The sequence below is a fragment of the Furipterus horrens genome, unplaced genomic scaffold (genome assembly GCF_987537825.1).
Source record: "Furipterus horrens unplaced genomic scaffold, mFurHor1.1.pri manual_scaffold_1, whole genome shotgun sequence".
NCBI classification, from domain to species: domain Eukaryota; kingdom Metazoa; phylum Chordata; class Mammalia; order Chiroptera; family Furipteridae; genus Furipterus; species Furipterus horrens.
Window position 1 is genome coordinate 199918790 of NW_028327171.1, and position 21990 is coordinate 199940779.

General features: G+C 34.8%; 1 protein-coding gene across 3 annotated transcripts in view; it reads right to left on the bottom strand.

The window, feature by feature from the left end:
* IKZF2 (IKAROS family zinc finger 2) overlaps window positions 1–21990 on the bottom strand; it is a 139629-nt gene that overhangs the window by 40823 nt on the left and 76816 nt on the right. For 2 of the 3 annotated variants that reach the window (XM_090283392.1, XM_090283376.1), the window contains exons 4-5: window positions 10149–10415; window positions 3401–3568 (exon numbers count right to left, since the gene is read on the bottom strand). In XM_090283392.1, the coding sequence (XP_090139518.1) occupies window positions 3401–3568; window positions 10149–10415 (435 nt within the window). The remainder of the gene's footprint in view (window positions 1–3400; window positions 3569–10148; window positions 10416–21990) is intronic. The other variant, XM_090283385.1, reaches the window with a different exon arrangement.

Below are 21990 nucleotides of genomic sequence, written 5' to 3' on the forward strand. Positions count from 1 at the left end.
TGTGTGAATTCCTTCTAGAAGGCATCCACTGTAAGGAAGGCTCTCAGTAATCCGAATGAGAGTATCTGATGCATGACCCAAACCCATCAAACCATCAATTTTATGAATGTCAATCAGGCCTAACTTAGCTACTCTTGTGCTTGCTCAAGGAAGTGACCTATGTACAAAGTGACAAGGCAGGGCGGGGCGGGGGGGTGGCTATGTTATGGATTCAACAACAGAGATGTTTCCCTCTCTCTGATGGATTCACTACCACCACTGCTAACTTCACAACTTTCTAATACTGAGACCCGGACATGGCGCCCTGCCCCAGGAAGATTAACCCATCAACTGGTAGCAGGCAGGTTACATTGAACAGCTTCTGATATGAAGGAGGGAGGGAGAAATCTACCCTCATAGAATGTATTAGATATTCAGGATATATATTTGCATCCCTTTCCTTCAATACTTCTGCAAGCTCCTCTCAACCCCCTGGATTTAACAGAATACCTTACCAAGTACCATGGTATTTCTTAAAATATTTCTTTCATCCAGGAAACTCATTTTATGGCAAAGGAAATGCAGTGATGGGCTGAAACCTACATGCTCCACTGGCCATGCCTCATGTCCCACGATCCAGAGTCACCTGGCTAAATGGAGGGGGAAAATGGCCTACCAGTGGATTGATCCATGCGTGCTGCCTGCTGGGAGAAGTCTGGATGTGTTCTATAGGATAAGATATATGCCTAATGCCGTCCCCTCCACAGCAGCAATGCATGAGTCTGAGAACAAAGAGGTTAAGGTAGGAGTGGCCACAAAACAAATACATCCAGGAACTCATTTAAAGGATTTTTCTCCCTGTGCTGAAATCTTGGGATTGGGGGTTGGGGAGATCTCAATGCTCAAGGGAAGCATGGATTAGAGTTCTGGTACTGTTGTGTTGAAAGCAAAGCCTACTCCCTGGCTGTCTGGGGCATCTTAAGATGCTGAACTATATGGACAGAAGTGGGCTACAGACTGGTAATTTTTCCCGATTACTAAGATGATTTTGGGTTGTTGCTGTATGATAGGGACAAGGACAATATGCCTGGAATTCAGGAGATTCACTGGAACACTTCTTTAAAAAAAACTTGCTCAATAATCCTGGTTACTGTAAAACTGCAGGAATCCAAGAAAGGCAGGATCACAGGACTCAGAACTTGTAGAAATTAAGGTTCGGGTCACCCGTCAGATAAAGAAAACTGTCTAGCCCAGGTGATAAAAGAGGGTAAGGAGTAGATAGAATTGGTAGTAGAAGAACAACACTATGATGATCAATTTGAGCTTCCTGATCAATTAGAGAAACATGGACTTTAGCAGTCTTGTTTCATGTTTCATCTATTATGGGGAGCACTGGCGATGGCTAATCTTTTAGATTCCAGTTGGAAGGATGACTGAGTTAATATCACCCCTTGATGAGGTGATAGCTGAATGACAACCTTCTCTCCCTTTGACTCCATTAAACTCTCTTTGAGTTCACTGTTTATATTAGTAAAAATAATGCCCTAATATACTAAACTGCAAATCAGCATGTTCGCATGTACAGGGGCCATGACTTTTTATTTTTTTTGAACCTCAAAATATCAATATATTTATTTGTAAAATATACAGCTTCACAAAAACAGCTTCAATTTATACACATGAACTTTACAATTACACAGAGTCATGTAAATAATGTTAAGGGTCTGGCCTGGCTGAAGAAATGAGAGTCACGAACTTTTGGAGTGACATCTTTCTCTCCCCTCACTGTGTCACACCCACCAACCAGGTGCCTCAGATGAGCCATGCCTAATTTGCATACAAAAGCTGAATGCAGCTGCCCAGCTCAATCTAACACGAAGACCATGATGTCTTCACGGTGAGACACCACCCACAGGGACAGATCTGTTAAAATAACAAAAGGTATGCAAGGAAACCGAAATTGAGATGAATGCCAAATGCCTTCCAGTGGTGTCACCAGGCATTGAAATGTCTTAGAATATAGCAGTCGCCAGATAGAGAAACATGTGTACACTAAACCGTAATATTAAAAGCAGCACAATTTTAGAAAAAATAAAATAGATATTAAAATTATTTTTTTTGCCTCAACTTCATGTGATAGATATGTTCCCCAAAAGCTACGTTTTATGGAATAATTGGGCAATTTGACAACATGTTAGTAAGCCAGAATACATGGCTAGCTAAAAAAAAATTGTCATGTCTTAAAAATCTTACTATAGAGAATATTTTTTTATAATAAAAATACTACTTTCAGATATAGTTTTCATAGTGTAATTTCAAAATAAAATATAAAATGTCATAGTTGGAAATAAGTGAATTACTTTGAATCAGGAAGGAAAGTAAAATATATATTTTGTTTAAATGCCTGTATTAATTTCATTTTTCTGTAACTGCCCCAAATTTAAGTTAATATCTAAATAATTTTACATATTTCACATTCATTTTTAAAAACTTAATATTTCACATTCATATTAAGACTTAACAGGAAAAATGTAAAGAAAGATAATACAAGCATTACCTCACAATCCACAGGACTCTCTAATACAATTTGTCAATGTAGATGAAAACATCACTTCCATCATATTTTTATAATAAAATTAAATTTTAATGTCACTAGAAATAGGAGGAGGATATAAAACTAGCTTGAGAGTATTTTATATTAATTTTCCACCTTTAACTTCTCAGTTATGGCAATTCATGTTAAAAGTTAAATGAGATTCATTCAAATTTCTAATCTTTCCTTCTCTTTTAGTTACTGTATTCTAGCATTAAAAAAACTCAAACCTAGTCCAGATTTTTAATGATTTATGAAACAGAGAAAAGTTCCAGAGAGCATCCAGTGACTACTATTTGAGAGTTTACAAAACAAGAGTTAAAAGGAAATATAATATATCCTAATAGCCAGTTTTCTAATGAGCATAATATATTCAAGTTTAAAAACAGCAATATTTGACTGCCCACTGAGGTCCCAGCCTAGGCACTGTAATCAGTCAAAATATAATAATAAAAAAAAATCACAATTTTCATTTCCTCTATGATAACATCAGCATGTAAATATGGTATTTCACATTTTCTTGGATTAACCATAATTATTATGTTAATAACTATAAAATTTAAAAACTTAGAGAAAACTTATGTCACAGCTGTTTTCTTATTTCAGTGGCTTGAAACTTGAAATCAGAAACTTTAAGTTGACAATGCTATTTTTTGCCAAGTCCATAAGAAGGGCCACGTGCATTGCTCATGATTTATCAGGCTTTCAATGTACGCAAATAAAACTATTGCCTAGGTCTGCACGAAAGCTCTGAGTTACTTTGTCTTATCTATGGACCTCTCCTGACTCAGATTTTAGCTTTCCTCTCAAAGAGCTGCTGCCACTTACCAGAGTGGGTCCTGAGGTGGCCTGTGAGGGCATCCCTTCTTCTACACGCATAGCTGCAGAAAGGACATTTGAACGGCTTCTCTCCAGAGTGTAACTTTATGTGCCTCAAGAGGTTGCCCTTCTGAGTAAAAGAAGCTCCACACTGGTTACAGTGGAAGGGACGTTCACCTGCAGAAAGGAAAAGAGATGAGAAAGATCAGGTAGGTTATGTGCAAGGGACCAATTCGCCATACACTAACTAGAGCCGGTCCTTTGTGCTGAGAATACTCATCTCCCTTCCAAGTCCTCTAAACTTTTACCCTCCTAGAATTTGCCTTTCAAATACAATCTCAAGCTGTAGGTCAAGTGTCATTTTCTGCCTTCATATAAATTTTACAGAATTCCTGTCATTGACTCAAAAGAGTCACAGTGATAGGATTGACAAGTGGTTGAACAACTAGGTGCCATCACTTTACTGATGTTATTGGTTACTTTACATAAAATATTTCAGTTCTCATAATAATATACCTAATCAGGTATCTATAGTTTCAATTTGCAAATGAAGAAACTGAAGTTCAAGTATCAAAGTATCTGATTATAGTCACAGAGTTAAGATGCTGATATTCATCCTTTGTCAGATTGACTATATCTTGCTCCCTTTAAAAATCACATAAATTTTGAGTTGAAAGGCACCTTTAATCTAACTCTCTCATTTAGCTGATAATTTTTTTTTTTTGTCAGGGGACAAAGAGGTTCAGTGAATGAACCAGGTTACAAAGCTTATTACCACAAAACCTAGAAATATAGCTCAGGTCTCTCAATTTTCCTAGCCACAGTAAGAGCCTTGGCAAAGTTTCCTTATATAATCAGGGAAAATCAAAGAAAATTATTCACTTCTTTATGTTGAGAAAATAATTTGTTTGATAGGGATCTTTCCTCCTATTCCTGATGTTGCTATAAAACCATTTAAGTCATAATTATCTGTTTAATCTTTTTTGCCATCAACTGGCTGACATTAATGCCATCAAATATAAAAACATATAGTTGGTGAAGCAGTAAAATGGGCATGTGGATCAAACTAAATTAATCAGAACATAAAGAAAATATTATTATTTAAGTCTATTTCTAAAGATAGATATAAAATATATTATAAATTAATATATAAACAATATAAATATATATTAAAGCTCAAAGTTTAGAATAAAAATAAAATTAAAAAAATTTCCTTTTGACGTAACTGGACAATTTCTATACTTGAAGTTAGATAGTTATTTTATAATTTTAATAGTTTAAAATTTTTTGAATTGAATCATCATGTTTCATATCTTTAACTGAAACATTCATAATAATAATGAATAAGAAAACCTCATATTTTGGTGGTACCTTTAATATAATGAATACAAACTCAGTGAAAAAAAGAAATCTAGAATGCATAAAGAAAATAAACTGGTCCCTTTCTAACAGCAGTCACTGCATATTCTATCACATAGATTTGAGCTAAAGGCTAAAGAAATTAAGAATGGGTAGATCAAGTAAGTGTATCTCAAATTCTGCCGTATTTGCTCATTTTGAAATTTAGAAGGATACATACCAAAAAAGTGTAATTTCTGTGTATGTAGTGAAGGTTAAATTTTTTTCTTAAGAAATCTGGAGATCTCATGAGCTAAGTTTACAAAATGTCCTATAATAATGTATTACGTTGAAAAAATTATGTTAAAGTTGCCTTATATTTAACCTTAATTAACTTTTTTGATTCATTTGCTAAAACTGACAAATTAAATCAACACTAAATAGCTTTTTAAAAAGTACTTGACCTAAAACCTCTTATATACAGTCTTAAAAAATAGTCAACAGTTTAAAATAAATCTAATTTGGTAAACCTTTTTTATTTTACTAATACATATGCACACACACATGAACACACATGTAACACATATAAACTTAATTCCTTGGCTTTTTTTCAATAGAATAGGACTCTAAAACTTTTTAAAATCTAGTTTTCTACTACCTACCCCTACCATAGAAATAGTAATAAAAAGGAAGAAGGAGGCACTTTCTTCATGAAATTAACTTTTTAGGCAGTAGGAAAATAGCAAGTTTCAATTATAATTTTCACTTCAAATATTTTATTTTACTTTTGAAATCTGTCTATGCTGGGTTTCCCAGGCAAGTAACAAATCAGTATGCAGTAACTTTAAACAATTATTTAGGATAGTGAACAAAACGTTTGAAATTATGTTTGCCTTTGGAAAATACTCCACTAGCAGGTTAATTAGGTTTTCTTGAAGTCTCCTACAATTAAAATAATGCTAATCTAAAAATTAAAAAAAAAAAAAAGGAATAGCTCTTTTAAAAACAATTTTTTTTAATTCATCTAATTGAGTTTACAGGGTTAAAGACAGGGTACTTTTTTTTTTTTTTACATTTGCAAAATAGTCAAGATAGCTTCAAATACTTTTTAAATAAGAATTGCTTCTGAATTGATATAATCATCCTTAAAGGAAGAGGAGAAACAAAAAGGGGTCTAAGTACATCAGAAAATCTTGCCATATTGCGGAGCGCAAAAGCGTGAATGTGGAGGCATTTCTCTGCTCCCAGGGCCTTGGAAAGTAAAGAAAAGGCATGCTGAAGATGAGCACGCAGGCTCCCACTTTGAATAGAGGGAAGAGACGATGTTAATAATGTACTTTGATTTCAATTAGATGAACCTTTGAGAAATATAGATCTGCTTTACATGAATTGTCTAGATTTTTAAAAAATTCTTGGATAATAATTCTATGGCTTTACTCATTTTGGGTTGAAACATGCTTAACTACTGTTAATGTCTTGATTATGTAAATGAGAAGTTTTTCCAAAATCCTCTATTTTTTTTTTTTTGCTTATTTTGCATGTGTTCTACACTAAATCTAGTTGGAATTACATTGAAAACCTTCAGTGACATTACTACTGGAGTCAAGGATGAAAACAGAGTTTAATTTATGAGACTTCTCTTTAGTATACATCATTATATTCTAGGAATAATCTAAATAGAGGAGTCATATCCCAACCTGTTTAATAAAAAATCAAAAATAAGTAGATTGACTATTATTTTTCTAAAAAGTCATTCCTATAAAATGTAAGCAATCCATTTATTAAATGAGTTTGTAATTTTTGTGGCCTAGGCATTACAGAAACGTGTAAAATGATCTGAAAATTAAGTAAAAAGTCCAGTTAACTACCTATACTGTCTATGTAACTTGAAATAACATCTCAATTATTTTTTTAATAATCATTTAAAAAAAAAATAGACTGAGTCAATTGGTCATTTTCAAATCAGTTTAAAGCTTGTCTGTAAAACATAATAATGTTCGTCTTCAGATGTAAATAAAAGCAAATTTCAGGAAAATCCCACAAATTTACTATATGCATTAGTGACATTATAGAGTAATTCAATTAAAAAAAGAAAAAAGAAACACAGAAGGCTACTGAATCTGTGATAACTAATCCTCTTGTAGGTGAGTAGAAAAGTCTGGATTAACAACTCTGGGTCCATTCTCATTCTGTTTTTTGTTTTTATAAATCTATCTATTAATCTCATCAAGGACCCTTTTTAGTTATTCACTGGATGAAGTTATCTATCATGCTTTACTGAAATAAATAAATTATGTGTCAACATTTTATGTGCTTCCACAAACATATTCCTAGATATGGGTTCAAATACTCAATTGGAATGCAGGTGTACACACATCCATTTGCTTTGGTGAATCACGACACAGGTGTTCCTGTGCTGAATGGAACAATAACCTGTGAATGTGAAAAATCTCAAGTCCCTGGAGAGAGGGCCCTGGAGCAAGAATAGCTCCACAAAACTGTAATGTACAAAATACAGTGATGAAAACTTGAAGTTACAAAGATGGGAGGACTCTCCCCAAAGAGGGGGGAAATTAAGAATATTCTGCATTTATAATGTATACATCAATCTGTGTTTATGTATGCACGAATTGATTTACTGCTCCTACTTCTTTTTTCTCCCTGCGTTCCCAGCGAAGAGTGCCTGGAGTATCCGATGACAATATTACCTGAATACTTACTAAAGTAACAACAGCAAAGAAATAATACCAACCCATTAATAAGATACTGGAATTGGCACGTTAGTATAGAGTGAGAAAGAAGAAGTGAATTTGATCTGATACTCCATGTCATTTAATGAATTGGGTGGTTGCGTATCTTTTCTCACTATGAATTTTACATTAGATAGTTTTGGAATTAAAAACACAGAAACATGTTTCCCAAAGGTTTTATAAAGATTTAAGACACTGCCTTTTATACTAGCGCTAAATAATGTGTGAGAGGTGGAAGTTCGAAAATGAACACAGTAAGTAGTTCATGGTATTAAGGAGAAAACATTTGGTGAATGGCTAGATTCTGAATGCATATTTTCCATCTAGTTTAAAACAAATACAAGTAGATATTCTATTCTAGCACTAAAATGGAGTAGAAAATGTCATGACCCACTCAGGTGCATAAACTGGGTCAGGAGACAAACATATAAAAATAGCTAATTTAAAAATATATCACTATTTCAAGGTCAACAATGTAGCAGATATCCCAAGGTCCTCTATGAATGACTATTACTTAACAAAACCTTCCATAGCTGAGGAAAGTATAAGATTTTTTATAATACTCCCATAAACATTCATTAACAGTAAAAGTTCATACAGTTGCAAGAGTACTTTGAATGGTTTATTTAGTCCATTCTTCTTGCCTTTACTAGCTGAGTGAATCTCATATTACTAGGACTTAGGGAAATCTGTATAACTATTTAGAAGTATTTTCCATCTTAATTAGAAGATTTCAGAATCAAAATAATTCAACTCTACTACAGTAGGAAATATCAAATGGACAGTAGAGTAGGTATGTAATTATTACTGTTAACAAACCAACAACCTCATGACAATTGCTGCGGACAGTGAAACACTGATTAGCCTAAACTTTCAAAAAGGCATTCTCGGGTTCTTCAAATATTCTTAACTTAGACCATAAAAGGTTTATTAAAATTTTACAAAAATTGTTTTTAGTATACTTTTCAGCCTTAAAATGGACACTAAGGCAACTCAACTGGCAAGTCATGAGACTAGTTTTGTTTAGTTTGTATGTTGCTAGATGGGAGAAGTTAAACATTTGAATGAGCATCATCTTTCTCAATACAATCACTCAGAGGTAATGAATACATTATAACTTTGTGCAACTCTTCTTTTAGAACTGCAGTTAGAATCATTTCATGGGCACAGACTCATTATTTTCCAATTTTTTTCTTCTTTATTTTATCAAATGGTTCCAAACTTGATCTTTTAACTTTTCCATGAGACGTTTTCAAAAATTAAAGAAAAAAACCTGCACTAGCAAATACTACTAAATTTTAAATATAAATATTTTAAAAGAAATTTCAAAACAAAACAAAAAGTAAAACTGCTACTGCCTATATGGTTGGAATAATCTTAAATCCTTGTAAAGTTGATTTTGATTAAACTAACGATGATTTTAACATGTAACTTCTCACTAAAATTTTTAGGATATCAGCCTTATAGTGAAAGCTTATCATAAAATGTAGGCTACTGAGCATAGTGTATTTGAACAAAGTCCCTCTGGGTATCATGACACTGGCTCTAGCCTCACAATGCCCTTCACAACCTAAAGGACAATGGATAAATCACTTGACGCCTTTGGACTTCGGTTTCTTCTGGTGTAAATGAGAGGTTTAGATTAGAAACTTCAATGTACCTTGTATCTCTCATGTTTTAAGCACCTACTTATTAAATTGATTATTTACAAATCAATATTTTACCTCAATTTCTTTATTATAATTTATTTCTCTTCCAGAGTGTCCTATTTTAAAACTCTGAGTATTAGTTATTATATTTAGCTAAACAATAGTACTTTGTATTAGTTAAAACTAGCACTGTCATTAAATCAATTTTCACATGAACTTGAAAAAAATTCTTTAAGAGTCACCTATCTGCCACAATCACATTTTTTATTTTTTAAAAATCTAAAAAAATTTTGCCAAAGGATGGTAGAGATTTAAATAAGGCCTTTTCATTTGGTTGGTTTTTCACATGACTCAAAAGTCTAAAAGTACCTATTAAATTAATCTGAGGTCTTTTTGTCATCCTGTGTCACGATTACAGGTTCCTACCTGCACCCTCAGTACCCTTTGCTATAACCACCCTATATCTCCTTGCAGGATTTATGATAAAAAATACAGGAAGTTGGTAAAATCATCAGACTAGGGAAAATAAGTATATGTCTGCTACAGAGACCCATGGTAGGCAGAGATCGACTGGAAATTGTATTCCAGGACATTAATCAGATAAGGTGAAAATGATCCATCCCTATATAAATGCATGAGTACCATTTTAGAGTATAAACTCTAAGCTTGAAAACTGTATTACCTGCCCATGGGTATGGTAAAATATGGATAGAAATACAAAGAGATTAAGTTGCACAATGAAATTCTCCTCTACCTTTTGAACCCTTATCATATTATTGCTATATTAAGAACTGTGGAAACTGAATCCCAAACTTCTTTCCTGATATGCTATTCAGATTTGAAGGCTGGAAGTCAAGACCCAGGCTACTCTCTGCTTTTCAGCAATCCAATACTAGCAGAATTCTGAAAAAGGAGTTTCACCATTGCCACCCCTGAATAAAAAGGAAAGAGAATAGATGTCAGGTAATATCAACATCAGATGTCACAGGCAGTCATCAGGTTATTCTTTCAGCTGCTTACCAGTGTGACTCCTTTTATGTACCATAAGCACATTGGGCCCAATGCAAACCATGCCACAGACGTCACATTTCAGTTTACCATTCGGAAGCCGGATTCCTCCCTCGCCTTGAAGCTCCTGGACTTTCCTGTTGTCGGTCACCTCGCTGCTCTCAATTAGGGGTTCTTCTAGGCTGCTGCCTTCATCATGTCCCCTGATATCATCTTCGCGGCTCAGGGGTTTCCTGTCACACTCTTCATCACTCTGCATTTCTAGCTTTACTGAATTTGCTGTAATTTAAAAAGAAGCAAGAAGACATTTCAATGCATGTTATATTGTCACCTACATCTCTCCTCTACCTACTACCATTCGATCCACATGGTTGGAAATGTTGTATTAAGTAAAACACAGTCCACACCAATGCAAGGTGAACATATTCTGTACTCTGTGATATTTTAGTAAAGCTTTGACATGAAGGTGAAGGTGGCTCAGGAAAGCTCTGAGTGAACAGAATGAGACTTTATTTCTGCCCTCATTTCTTTCTGTTTTCCCTTATTTTAAAATCAAATTTACTGGGGTGACATTGAGTAATAAGACTGTATAGGTTTCAAGTGTATGATTCTATGCTACACCATCTGCATACTGCACGGTGTGCCCACCACCCAAGTCAAAACTTCGTCCGTCACCACACATTTGACCCCTGTTACCCTTACTACCTGGCCCCCACCTCTTCTACCTCTGATAACAGCCGTACTGTGATCTGTGTCTATGAACTTTCATTTGTTTGTTTTTATTGTTTGTTCATTTGTTTTGTTCAGTTTTATATCCCACAAATGAGTGAAATCAGTTATACGCTTTTAAAGCAAGTCTTCAAATCTTGGGCTGGCCAAAATATCGTTATGTTTTTTCCATACCATGGCACTAGGGGTACTTAGTTGTCTTTAACTTTATTTTAAACAATTATATTAGATTGTATTGTGACACCTGTCATACCAGCGTGCATTTAAAAAATACCCTCAAAACTGGTGAATTTTTGTGCAGCCATTTTAATAATCAAAGATGGAAATAGATACATAATATTTTCAGCGTATTATTCTTTACTACCTCAAGAAAGGTAAAAATGCACCTCAAATGTAATTAAAGATGTGTGCAGTTTATGGAGAAAGTGCTGCAACTGATCAAATATGTCAAAAGTGGTTTGTGAAGTTTCTTGGTGCTATTGACATTTTGGCCAAATGATCCTTTGCTGTAGGGCTGTCTCATGCATTGGAAGATGTTTTAGCAGCACCCCTGGCCTCTACCCACTAGAAGCCAATAGCGGGAGACAGCTGACATACTCAAAATATCCAAATCAATAAAGTAATTGGTGAAAATAAAAAAATGTGTCTTTTATTTTACAGAAAAAAAACATAATAGACTTTTTGACCAACCCAATAACTCTGGTATTGGCTTGAGTTTGTCATGAAGGCTATGGAGACTGAGACAGGATTGTGAAAGAGACCAGATTAGCTATTGCTTAGTCTTAATTTAACAATCATTTTACACACACACTTCATACTCTGTGTTTTACATCAGAGTACTCATGTAAACCTCCTTCTGAAATGAGCAAGAGAAACAACTCAGGTTCTTAATCCAGCAAATGTGTTAGACCCACGAGGACACACCACCAAGGCAAATATCCTAAACTCAGACTAAACACATACATTCAGTTAAGAGCTGTATAAAAGTAGGGTGGAGTACACAGACCTCACATGCTCTCCAGCTACTCTGTTCTTTTATCCTATATCAAAAAAAAGGTCTCCACAGAATATATTAGTCTGCAAACCAAAGTATCTCAACTTTAAAATGTGCACACCGAAGAGCAATGAGTGACAAGAATGGCGTGGCCTGCGTGCACGCACTTGTGACTGTTGAGAAATTTAATGCCTTCTGTTTGCTGTTTTTGGATCATCCCACAGAAAAATAGGAATTTTGTTAGCACAGCCCTCATTCTGGACTGCTGACAAAGTCTTTTCACAAAGCAGAAGCAAATTTTAAATGAATACCAGCTATTTATCCAGTAATCCTGAACAGTTCTTAAGAAATCATATCAAAGTTATTGAGCAAAACAAATTATTTGGTATTACTTGAATTGAGGAAACATTTTCATAAAAAGGAAGTTCTTTTCACTGCAATTATATTCTTAGAGAAACCACACATTCTGTGATTTGTTATTAAGTACTTATGATGGGTAGTGCTACCAAAATGGTGCGTCCCCTGTCCCCTCCTTGGAAGTCCCCTACCAACTAGAGGCAGTGTAGTACAACAAGATCACTGGATTTAGTCAGGAGAACATGGCTCTAGTACTGGCTTTGACATTTACTAGCAGTATTATCTTGAAATAATTAGTTAACCTCTGAATCTTATGTTTTTTGTTCGCAAAGTGGAGATGACTTCAGACTACAGACTAAAGTTTGAACAGAACAGTTTAGTCATTAAGACCGAGGGTCCTGTAAACTGGATTTGGATACTAGCAATGGCACTTAGTACAAGCAGTGTCACCTTCTGTAAGTGACTTATGTTCTCTTCATCCTCTATTAAAATGGGGATGATAATGGTGCTTTCTTCCTGGAACTGATGTGAGCATTCAATGAATAAATATAAAAAATGGGCTTGACTGTTACTTTTTCTCTGGACAGACAATGCTCTAGTCCATAAGGTTTTCGTGCATATTAATTAATTTATAGGCTATAAACTACTCTGAGATCTAAAAGGGATACATAGCCCTCTGTCTCCATCTCTAACAGAATGTCCACCACACTGAGTTTTACCCTATTCACATATCAGTACTGCTTTAATGATTTTTGAGAAGAGTAGCAACAATGTTGTATTCATCTGAATATCCCCTCAAAAATCAAGAAATTTGTGGCAAATAGGAAGTATTTCAGGCAGTATTCAAATAGGTGTTTTACTTATTTGATAACAAATTTTGTTTCTTTAAACTTGTTTTATATATTTAAAGAAAATCTTGGATGGAGCTCAAGAGCCTTATGCCAAGTAAAAAATGCCAATCTGAAAAGGTTACAGAAAAGTCACATGCTGTCTCATTCCGCTTAGATATCATTCTTGATGTGACAAAATTGCAGTGATGGAAACCAGGTTAGTGGTGTTGCCAGGGATAAGAGATAGTAGAGAGAAAGGGGGCAGTCTGACTATGAAGAGGTAACAAAAAGGAGGTATTTGTGGCAGTGGAATGGTTCTGCATCTTGATTGTTGTGGTAGCTTCCCAAATCTACAAATGAAGTAAAATGCCATAGAACTATACACACACATTCTATCAATGCCAATTTTCTAAATAGTTTTGATAATTGCACTACAGTTATAAAAGGTGTAACTGTTGAGGGAAACTGGGAGAAGGGTACATGGACCTCTCTGTACTATTTTTCAAACTTACTGTGAATTGATAATTATTTCAAAATAAAAAGGTAAAAAAAATTACAGGATAAAATATACCTCAGTGAAGTCAACTTTAAAACTAAGGAGAGGAAATCAAATAAATTAATCATTTATTGAAAAAAAAATCCATGAACATAGTAAAGACAAATTAATCAATAAAAGATGAAAAATGAAGTCCTTTTCTACCCATAGTTCACCATCCCTCAGTTCTAGTCTCAAAGTAAACCATTATCCTCATTTTCTAATTCAGTATTATGTGTGTACATGTGGGTGTGTATATATAGTTCCTTTTTCATAAAAATTAACTGTATTATTCACCTCACTTTAATTTGCTTTCTTCATTTAACGATACCTCTTTAATGTTTTCCATATTATATTAGTACTCAGAAACCTATATTGTTCTTTTCTAATACCTGCATATATTCTGGTTTAAAAATGTATTGCAATTTATTCATCTATTATGTTAATAGAAATGTAAGGTTATTTCTTATTTATTGCAATTATAGACATTATTGTATAAAACCACAAGGAATTATTGATCTGATAAATAATAATTGGTTTTTTACTCTACTATTTGATCTGAACTTTCTATGGTGGGTGAAGTTATACATCTTTTTCTATGTTTAAATTTTGGATTTTTTTGAGAACTATCAAAGCTCTTTGCCATTTTCCTAGGTTGTCAGTCTTATATCATTGTATTTAAATACTTTATATACTAAGGAACTTAGCTTTGTGTTTGATTTGTTGTGAAAATATTTTGGTTTATCTTTTTACTCATGGGTATATGCATGCATGCTAAATGTAAATTTTGAATTTTGGGGGGTTTCAATTATGGCTTCTGGATTTTGTACCATGTTTCAACAGGTTTTTCCATACTCTAAGAAATTCGTCCTTGATATTTTTTCTGGGAAGGAAGACTTTTCTACTCAGTGTAAAACATTATTTGGTTACCATATATATCCCATATTTCACTCATAATTGTCATTTACAGAAAAATTGAGAATAACACAAAGAAATGAAAGTATGATTTTACTTCATATAACAATCTGTGAACAAACTGCCCCACATTTATTTTAAGTGATGTATTAAAAATTAGAAACTTCACAGAATTGTCATCATTTATATTCCTAAACTAGTCAACATTTGATAAAATATATTAATGAGTATAAAGTCTATCAGCATTCCCTTTCAGGAACTAAAGAAATGCACATATTAAAGAGTTGTTCTTGAATCTGAAACAATAGATTTCTTAAATTTAAAAATAGCAAAGAATTGTTAACACTATGGCTTGATGTTACATTAAATTATCAGTTTCCCCGATGAGAATACTATTATATGGACATCAAAACAAAATATCAATGTAAGTAAAAATGTCATTTTAAAAATTATAGGATATCACAATTATAGTTATAACTTCCTATCAACAGAAGAATAAACTTGAATGCTCAAAAAAGTACATATTTGCTAGAACTGAAATAGAATATATGATAAACTACAGTAATCTTCTCTCACTCTAAAGAATGATAATGAAATATGGGTATTTATTTACACAAGCAAATAGATATGGATCACTGCAATAAAATGGGGGGGGAGGGGCTGTAAACCAAATGGGGAAAAATTTGTGTGTGTGTGTGTGTGCGCGTGAAGCTTTAAAAGCAAATTATTTTAATTCAGTCTATATCTTAATGATATTTTCTTTCCCACAATTATACTTCGAAATTTAAAAAAAATAATTAAAAACATGAATATACACCATTTAAAATAAAATGAAAAATAAAACGTACTGTTGTTTCATACACTCATAGACCTCATACTGTAAAATTCATCCACCTCAACCAATAAGAAAGAAGGACCAAAACTGACTTTGCCTAAATATATACTGGTTGGCTCAATGATTTTTAAAGTATCTGCTGCTTGCCTAATATCTTTGCTATGATTATGAAGGTTTAAAGCAAAAAGCTGAAAAATATTATCTTAAATAAGAATCCACATTAACAGGATAGTATATGCACAGATAAAGGTCATAACAGTTTATGAATAAGAAGAGTACAGGAAATATTGCACTAATGTATATAATCTGGTTACATAATAGATTTGTTGACCGGAACAGTACCTATCTGTAAAGAAGCTTTTCCTTAGAAATTGGGCATTTACTCCTTTTACTCCATACTTTCACCAAGTTACTGACTCATGTGATATAGTAAAGGTTTTGCAATGTCTGGCAAATGATGCCTTCAAAAAACGAAAGTCTTTATTTTTAAGATTTGGGAGGAAAAGATAATTTTTTAAAAGATTTTATTTAGTTAGTTTTTTAGAGAGAGGGGGAGGGAGGGAGAAAGAGAGGGAGAGAAACATCAATGTGTGGTTGCCTCTCATACGCCCCCAACTGGGGACCTGGCCCACAACCCAGGCATGTGCCCTCACTGGGAATGAAACCAGTGACTCTTGGGTTCGTAGGCTGGTGCTCAGTCCACTGATCTACACCAGCCAGCACAAAGATAATTTTTTATATTCATGATGAAATACAGTCCACTGATTCTGAGTTACCAAATTGTAAGAACAAATTCTGGCCTCATCCTTAGCATTCTGTTTTCACAGATAACCCTATCATTTTAAATGTTAAGTTTTGAAAATATCATAGTAACCAGATCCCAAAATGTCCTTATTAAAATATTTTTAATATCTAAATTAAACTTTCTACAACTTAAAACTTGATATTTAGTATGACTTGATTCTATTTACAGTTAAACAGATTATCTCATTTCCTAGCCAGAAAAGTAATGCAAAGGCATTATGATTTACTTGCTCTATTGAAAGGACGTAATAGTGATTGAACTTATGGAATGTAAAAAAGGTTTTCTAGATTAATTATCATCAAATTAGTGATGTATTTCTGTTTAATTACCAAAATATAGTTTTCAATTTTTTAAAAATATTTTAAAGGATGCAAATACTAAGGGAGTTAATGGAATATTTGTTTCACAGTGTTGAATAAAAGACAGCTAAAATATCATTCTTTACTTGAAATTGGGGGGAAAGTTGTTCAGGTATGATGTTTAAGGGGATTTTTATATGCTTGGGTTCTGTTGTGTGAGAATTCGAGAGGACACTTAAGGCAGTTATTACTTACAAGCATCAATTTCTCCCCGTCTATGCCACGATACTTGAAATGGTGTTATACACGCTAATTGAATGAATGTCTATATAATAACCTGTTGAAGTTGCTTCTGAGCTCACATATCTTTCTCTCATTTAAATGTTTGAAACAGAAACACTAAACATGATTAAATCCATGTTAACATCCCAGCAGCTGTTTAAATAATGCATTAGAAAAACAAACTGCCCTCCAAACGCTTACGGAAAAGTACAATTATTTACTAAGAACTTAACAACAGTCCAAACAATTAATGTAAAACTATCACCACAAAAATTATTTGAAGGTATGTACAGTTTAAAAAAAATTCCTCAACAAATTTTCATACAAAATAAAACCTTTCTTTAACTGTGACTAAATATAAAATCTTTATTTAAAACTGTGAAGAAATAAATGGGTGTCTTGCAAAATGGCTCCCCCACAACATCCTTAAAGTATCAGTTTGATAAACGGTTGGACAAGTCCAGACACTGGCTGTCACGGAACTGCGGCTGAGCCATTGTGGGTAGCATTCTATGTCTGTACATCACACTACCTCACCTCATCTGTTCCCTCGCCACTCTCGGCTCTCTCCCCAATATGGTGAGATTATATGTGTTTAAAACCCATTAGGAAAACTAGATTAAGACAGCGCTGATTTCTGAAATACTGTGATTATTGTGAGGATAGTGTATGTAGTAGAAAGTTACCCTGCACCTGAAGACAGGAAACCAGGGTCTTAACCTGTCCTGCAACCACTTATCTCATGGGGGGACCCTGGGAAATTTATTTCAGTTTAGTCAACCGCATCATTTGAAATATGAGAAATAACACTTGATATTCCTAAAAACATGAGGCTAGATAAAAACAGTCTCTTTACACTAAGGATTCAGTGTCCTAATCATGGTAATAATCATATTGAAAAAGCAACTTATTACAACTTTGATTTAAAATATACAACTTCTGTCTCACGTGATACTCAAACAACAGTGAATTGTTGGTAGGGCAGCACAGATACATAAACAGAGGCATGGGTGTTAAGAGACTTTCCCAAGGATACAAAGTAAGTAAATGTGACACTGCTATCAACTGGACATCTGCCTCTTAGCCCAGCCATCTTTCTATGACAGGACATTGGCTCTCCAATTAAACAAGTGACTAATATTAGTATTAAAGTTAGGACAAATATCACTCATTGATGAATAGATGCTATGAAACTATGTCTGTTAGTTGAAGAGGATACCAGGAATTCAAGTCGACAACGGTTAGAATAAAGATTCTTTAAGTTTCCATATACTTAATTAATTAATACTTTTCTATAAAGTCTGGGATGCATATATCCATTCAAAACAACTACCAATTAATTTGAAAATTCACTTTGGTCTAGGGATAGGTCTATATAGTACATCTAGTTCCTGAAGAATCTGTCAATATTTGATCCTCTCTCCATTCCCCATATTCCTTGGTCACTATAACTTATCAGTGGTAGGGAAAAGCAGCTATTTGAGAAATAAGTCAATATTACCAACTTTAATCTCTAAACCAACAGTTTGTGGAGGAAGGCATTTTAGGACTTCCACTGTGGTCAAGTTTGACAATGTTGTGTCAATTATTGTTATAAAGATAAATCATACCTATGATCAGCTCTTGGAGTATTTCATTGGCACTTAAAGAGATCTCCACAACAAAATACATACAAAAAATGTCCTTTCTACTTTCCTGAATAAAAGTAAAACACAGGAGGGTCAGACATCTGCCTCTCTGATGGTCTCCCACAATATATGAGACCTCTTACAGCATGCGCATCTGCAGATGGCACAGATTAATTGATCCCACACAGTGGCATCACTGTAGACTAAGGATGAAGCTTCTTCTTCTTTTTTTTTTTTTTGGCAGACAACTACTTCATAATAAATGCACAATGTGGAGAAAATAAGCCTAGTTTAAAATGAAATGGCACAGGCAAACAATGGTCTACCCCCTTTTCCATCCTTTAAATGAATGATTCTACTGCCAAGTCCTAAAGATTCAATATCAGCCATGCCTTGCATATCCAACCCCTTTTCTGCACCTTCACAAGCAACATGGATTCCCCGTGACCTCTTACCTGGAACACTTTCAACAGCTTTCTCACTGGTCCTTTTCTTTGGTCTTTTGCCACACTCTACTCCCCCACTCATCCTGAAGAGTTAATTTATTTTTCTAAAGAAAAGCTCCTATTACTTTTTTAAAAATATCTTAAGTGACTGCCCGCTACCTACACATTAAATACAAAAGCCTTGGTGTGGAATGTCAGGTCATGCACAGCACAGCTCCGTCACACCTCCGGTCGCATGTCCTATCAGTCCCTCCTCAGTTATTCATACCTTTTCCAGTCACTTTCCCGTCACTCTTCCTGGAACTCATCCTGTACATCTCTTCAGGCTTTCCCCCAGGCTTCCTGTTATTATTTACTGGAATCCTTCCTCCATTTCTATCACCATTAGCATCCTATTCAAAGCTCACTTACCCACTAGCTCTTTTCATGAAGTGTTTCCTGAGCACGGACACATTACAGTGACTTTAGTAGCATATATGCCTTAACTCTAGACTCCCTGGAGTATAAGGTCCTTATTCCCTAAAGTGTAAGATCCTTGAAAGGAAACGTCTTTATTCACAGTTCTAAAACCATCTCACCTTTACACACCCGAGGTGCTCGATATGCATTTGTTGACATGCTGTTGCTGATTTTCTTTTCTTTCTTTTTTTTTTTTTAAATCCTCACCCAAGGATAAATTCACTGATTTGAGAGAGAAAGGAAGAAACAGATAGAGTGAGAGAGGGAGAGAAACATCAAAGAGAGAGAGAAGTATCGATGTGAATGAGAAACATCAATCAATTACCTCCCCTATGCACCCTGACCAGGGATTGAACCCTCAATCTAGGTATGTGTCCTGACCAGGAATCGAACCCACAGACTTTCTGGTGTATGGGATGACCCCCCAACCAACTGAGCCACCCAGCCAGGGCTAATTTCCTATTATACTTCTCTTTTTAAGTTACAGAGACCACGCATAAATTAACCACAGGTAACAAATAAATATACAGTAATACAGAGTTAGGTTTCAAACACAAAACATCAGCATCATCAACGTAACATTAAGTACAGTACCACTGTGTGACAGGAAACACTTCAGGCACATTATGTGTTGCCTGACATAATCATGACAGCTACTCTGCAAGGCAAATATTATCCTCATTTTACAAATGAGAAAACTAAAGCTCAGAATGAGTGACACCACTAATATGTCCAAGTCACACACTACTGTGAGCCAGATCTGAGATGGAACCCAAAACTAACTCACGAACAAATTCCTGCTCCTCTCTTTTTGTCACCAAAAGCAAAGCAATTACTAGTTACTAATAAAGAAAAAAATGTCAGTATGCTAAAGAAAAATAACTTTGAGTCAATGTGTGTCATCTGACTTTGTTTTTTTTCCCCCGCATGTCTAATACAGGTGTAGTACTTTGCCAGTTTGGAGTAAAGAGAAATTTATCTGAGAGCCTGTTTTGGAAGAAGACCAGCTCACACTGCCAGATTTTTCTGAGCATGGATTTTATTTCATATAAGAGCAATCTACTTGAATTGGTACTTGGCAACCATCTCCTTAATATAACTGTGGGGAGAGATTGTGAAGCAAATTACGTTGTGAAATTATCTCTTTAATACAGAGACTATAACATTTTTAACCCAACTTCTGTAAAAATACAATCATTACTCTACAGTCCGGCTGAGTGGGCATATTCCCGAAGGGACCCGCACATTGTATCGCCAGAGGTCACTAAGGACGCTTAAACCAGGTCAGAAGGCAGTGCTGCCGGCTTGCTAAAGAGAGAGAGATAAGAAACGGAGCAGGGTTTCTATTACGGGGCAACAGCAAGGGAGGGAAGAACCAAAGCTGTGAGAAGCATTTCAGCAGCTTTCCTGAGTCTCTGAGCTGAAGTGACAGGGGAACTCAACAGCTCTCCATACTGTGGGTTCGAGTATGTCAATGCCGGGTGCCAAAAATCTGGAACATACTTACTGACAAGCTACAGACTTTCTTCCCCTGGTGTGCTCCCATGAACACTTCACTAACCAGGCAAAATAAAGTCAACATCTGGCCCCAGGATGCAGGAGTGGCCAGCTAAAAATGTGTAACCCATAAAATGTATGAAGTAGTAACAAAGAAGGAAAAGTTTGTAGTGATGATTAAGGAAAATAAACCTGGACAACCACTCAGCAAAGTTTTAACACATCAGTGGCAGATTATTTATCTTCCACAATGTAGCAGCTGTTTCTTTTTGCCAATGCTCATACCTACTTTCCTACACCTAATAAATAAGACACTTTAACAGTCATATAGAATAAATGTTAAAAGGTAAAAAATAATTACAAAATAAGTAGGTGAATATTAGAAATGGTGGATTAGAATACCTGTGTTTAAGTTCCTTACAAGTGTGAATATTAAGCAGTCACTTAATATGTCCTTGTTTCTTACTATGCAAAATGAGATAATATTCTTTACATAAAATCCTAAGACAGGGAAAGCATGCAGTCACACAGAGCAGGCAGTACAGCTCCCAGGTAAGACTAAGAAATCTAGATTCAGTGCCCTGATGTTCAAGGCCCGGTTCTTTTATTTAGTCACATGACCTTATAAAACCTCTCAAGTCTCATTTTTTTCATCTATAAAAATCAAGATAATGGTCATACCTCAGCCCTAGGGCTGTTCTCAGTATCAAACACAATGGTATAGGTATATACAACTTCCTTAGAGCTGTTTTACTTCTTACTTATAGATCTACTACATGAAGCATATCATGCAGTGTAGAATACCAATGTAGGGGCATGTTTACTACAGAGAAGTCCCAGGATGATACAAGAGGCTTCTTAAAGGAAATGGTATTTGAAGTAGCACTTACAGGTGGATATGCTTTGTGTAATAAAGCAGACAGATGGCACTCAAGATCGGGGCAAGCATGAAGAGCAGAGAAGGCATGAGTCCATGTTAGTTGGGAGTGGCACCATTTCTTCTGGAAGGCATTCATTCAACAGGAATGTAAATAAAAAATATTCTAAAATCAAAGAGTCTGTAGAGTATTTTAGAGAATTAAAATAGAATACTAAGAGAATGAATGCACGTAGAGCAGAAATTTCAAAGACAAGTGCTGCCAGCCTATTAACAGACTCAACTTTCAAGAGACAGTATGAAGGAGGGAACACTTTAGAATTTTCCATTCATCCATTCAAACTTACTCACTGAGAGGCTGCTCTG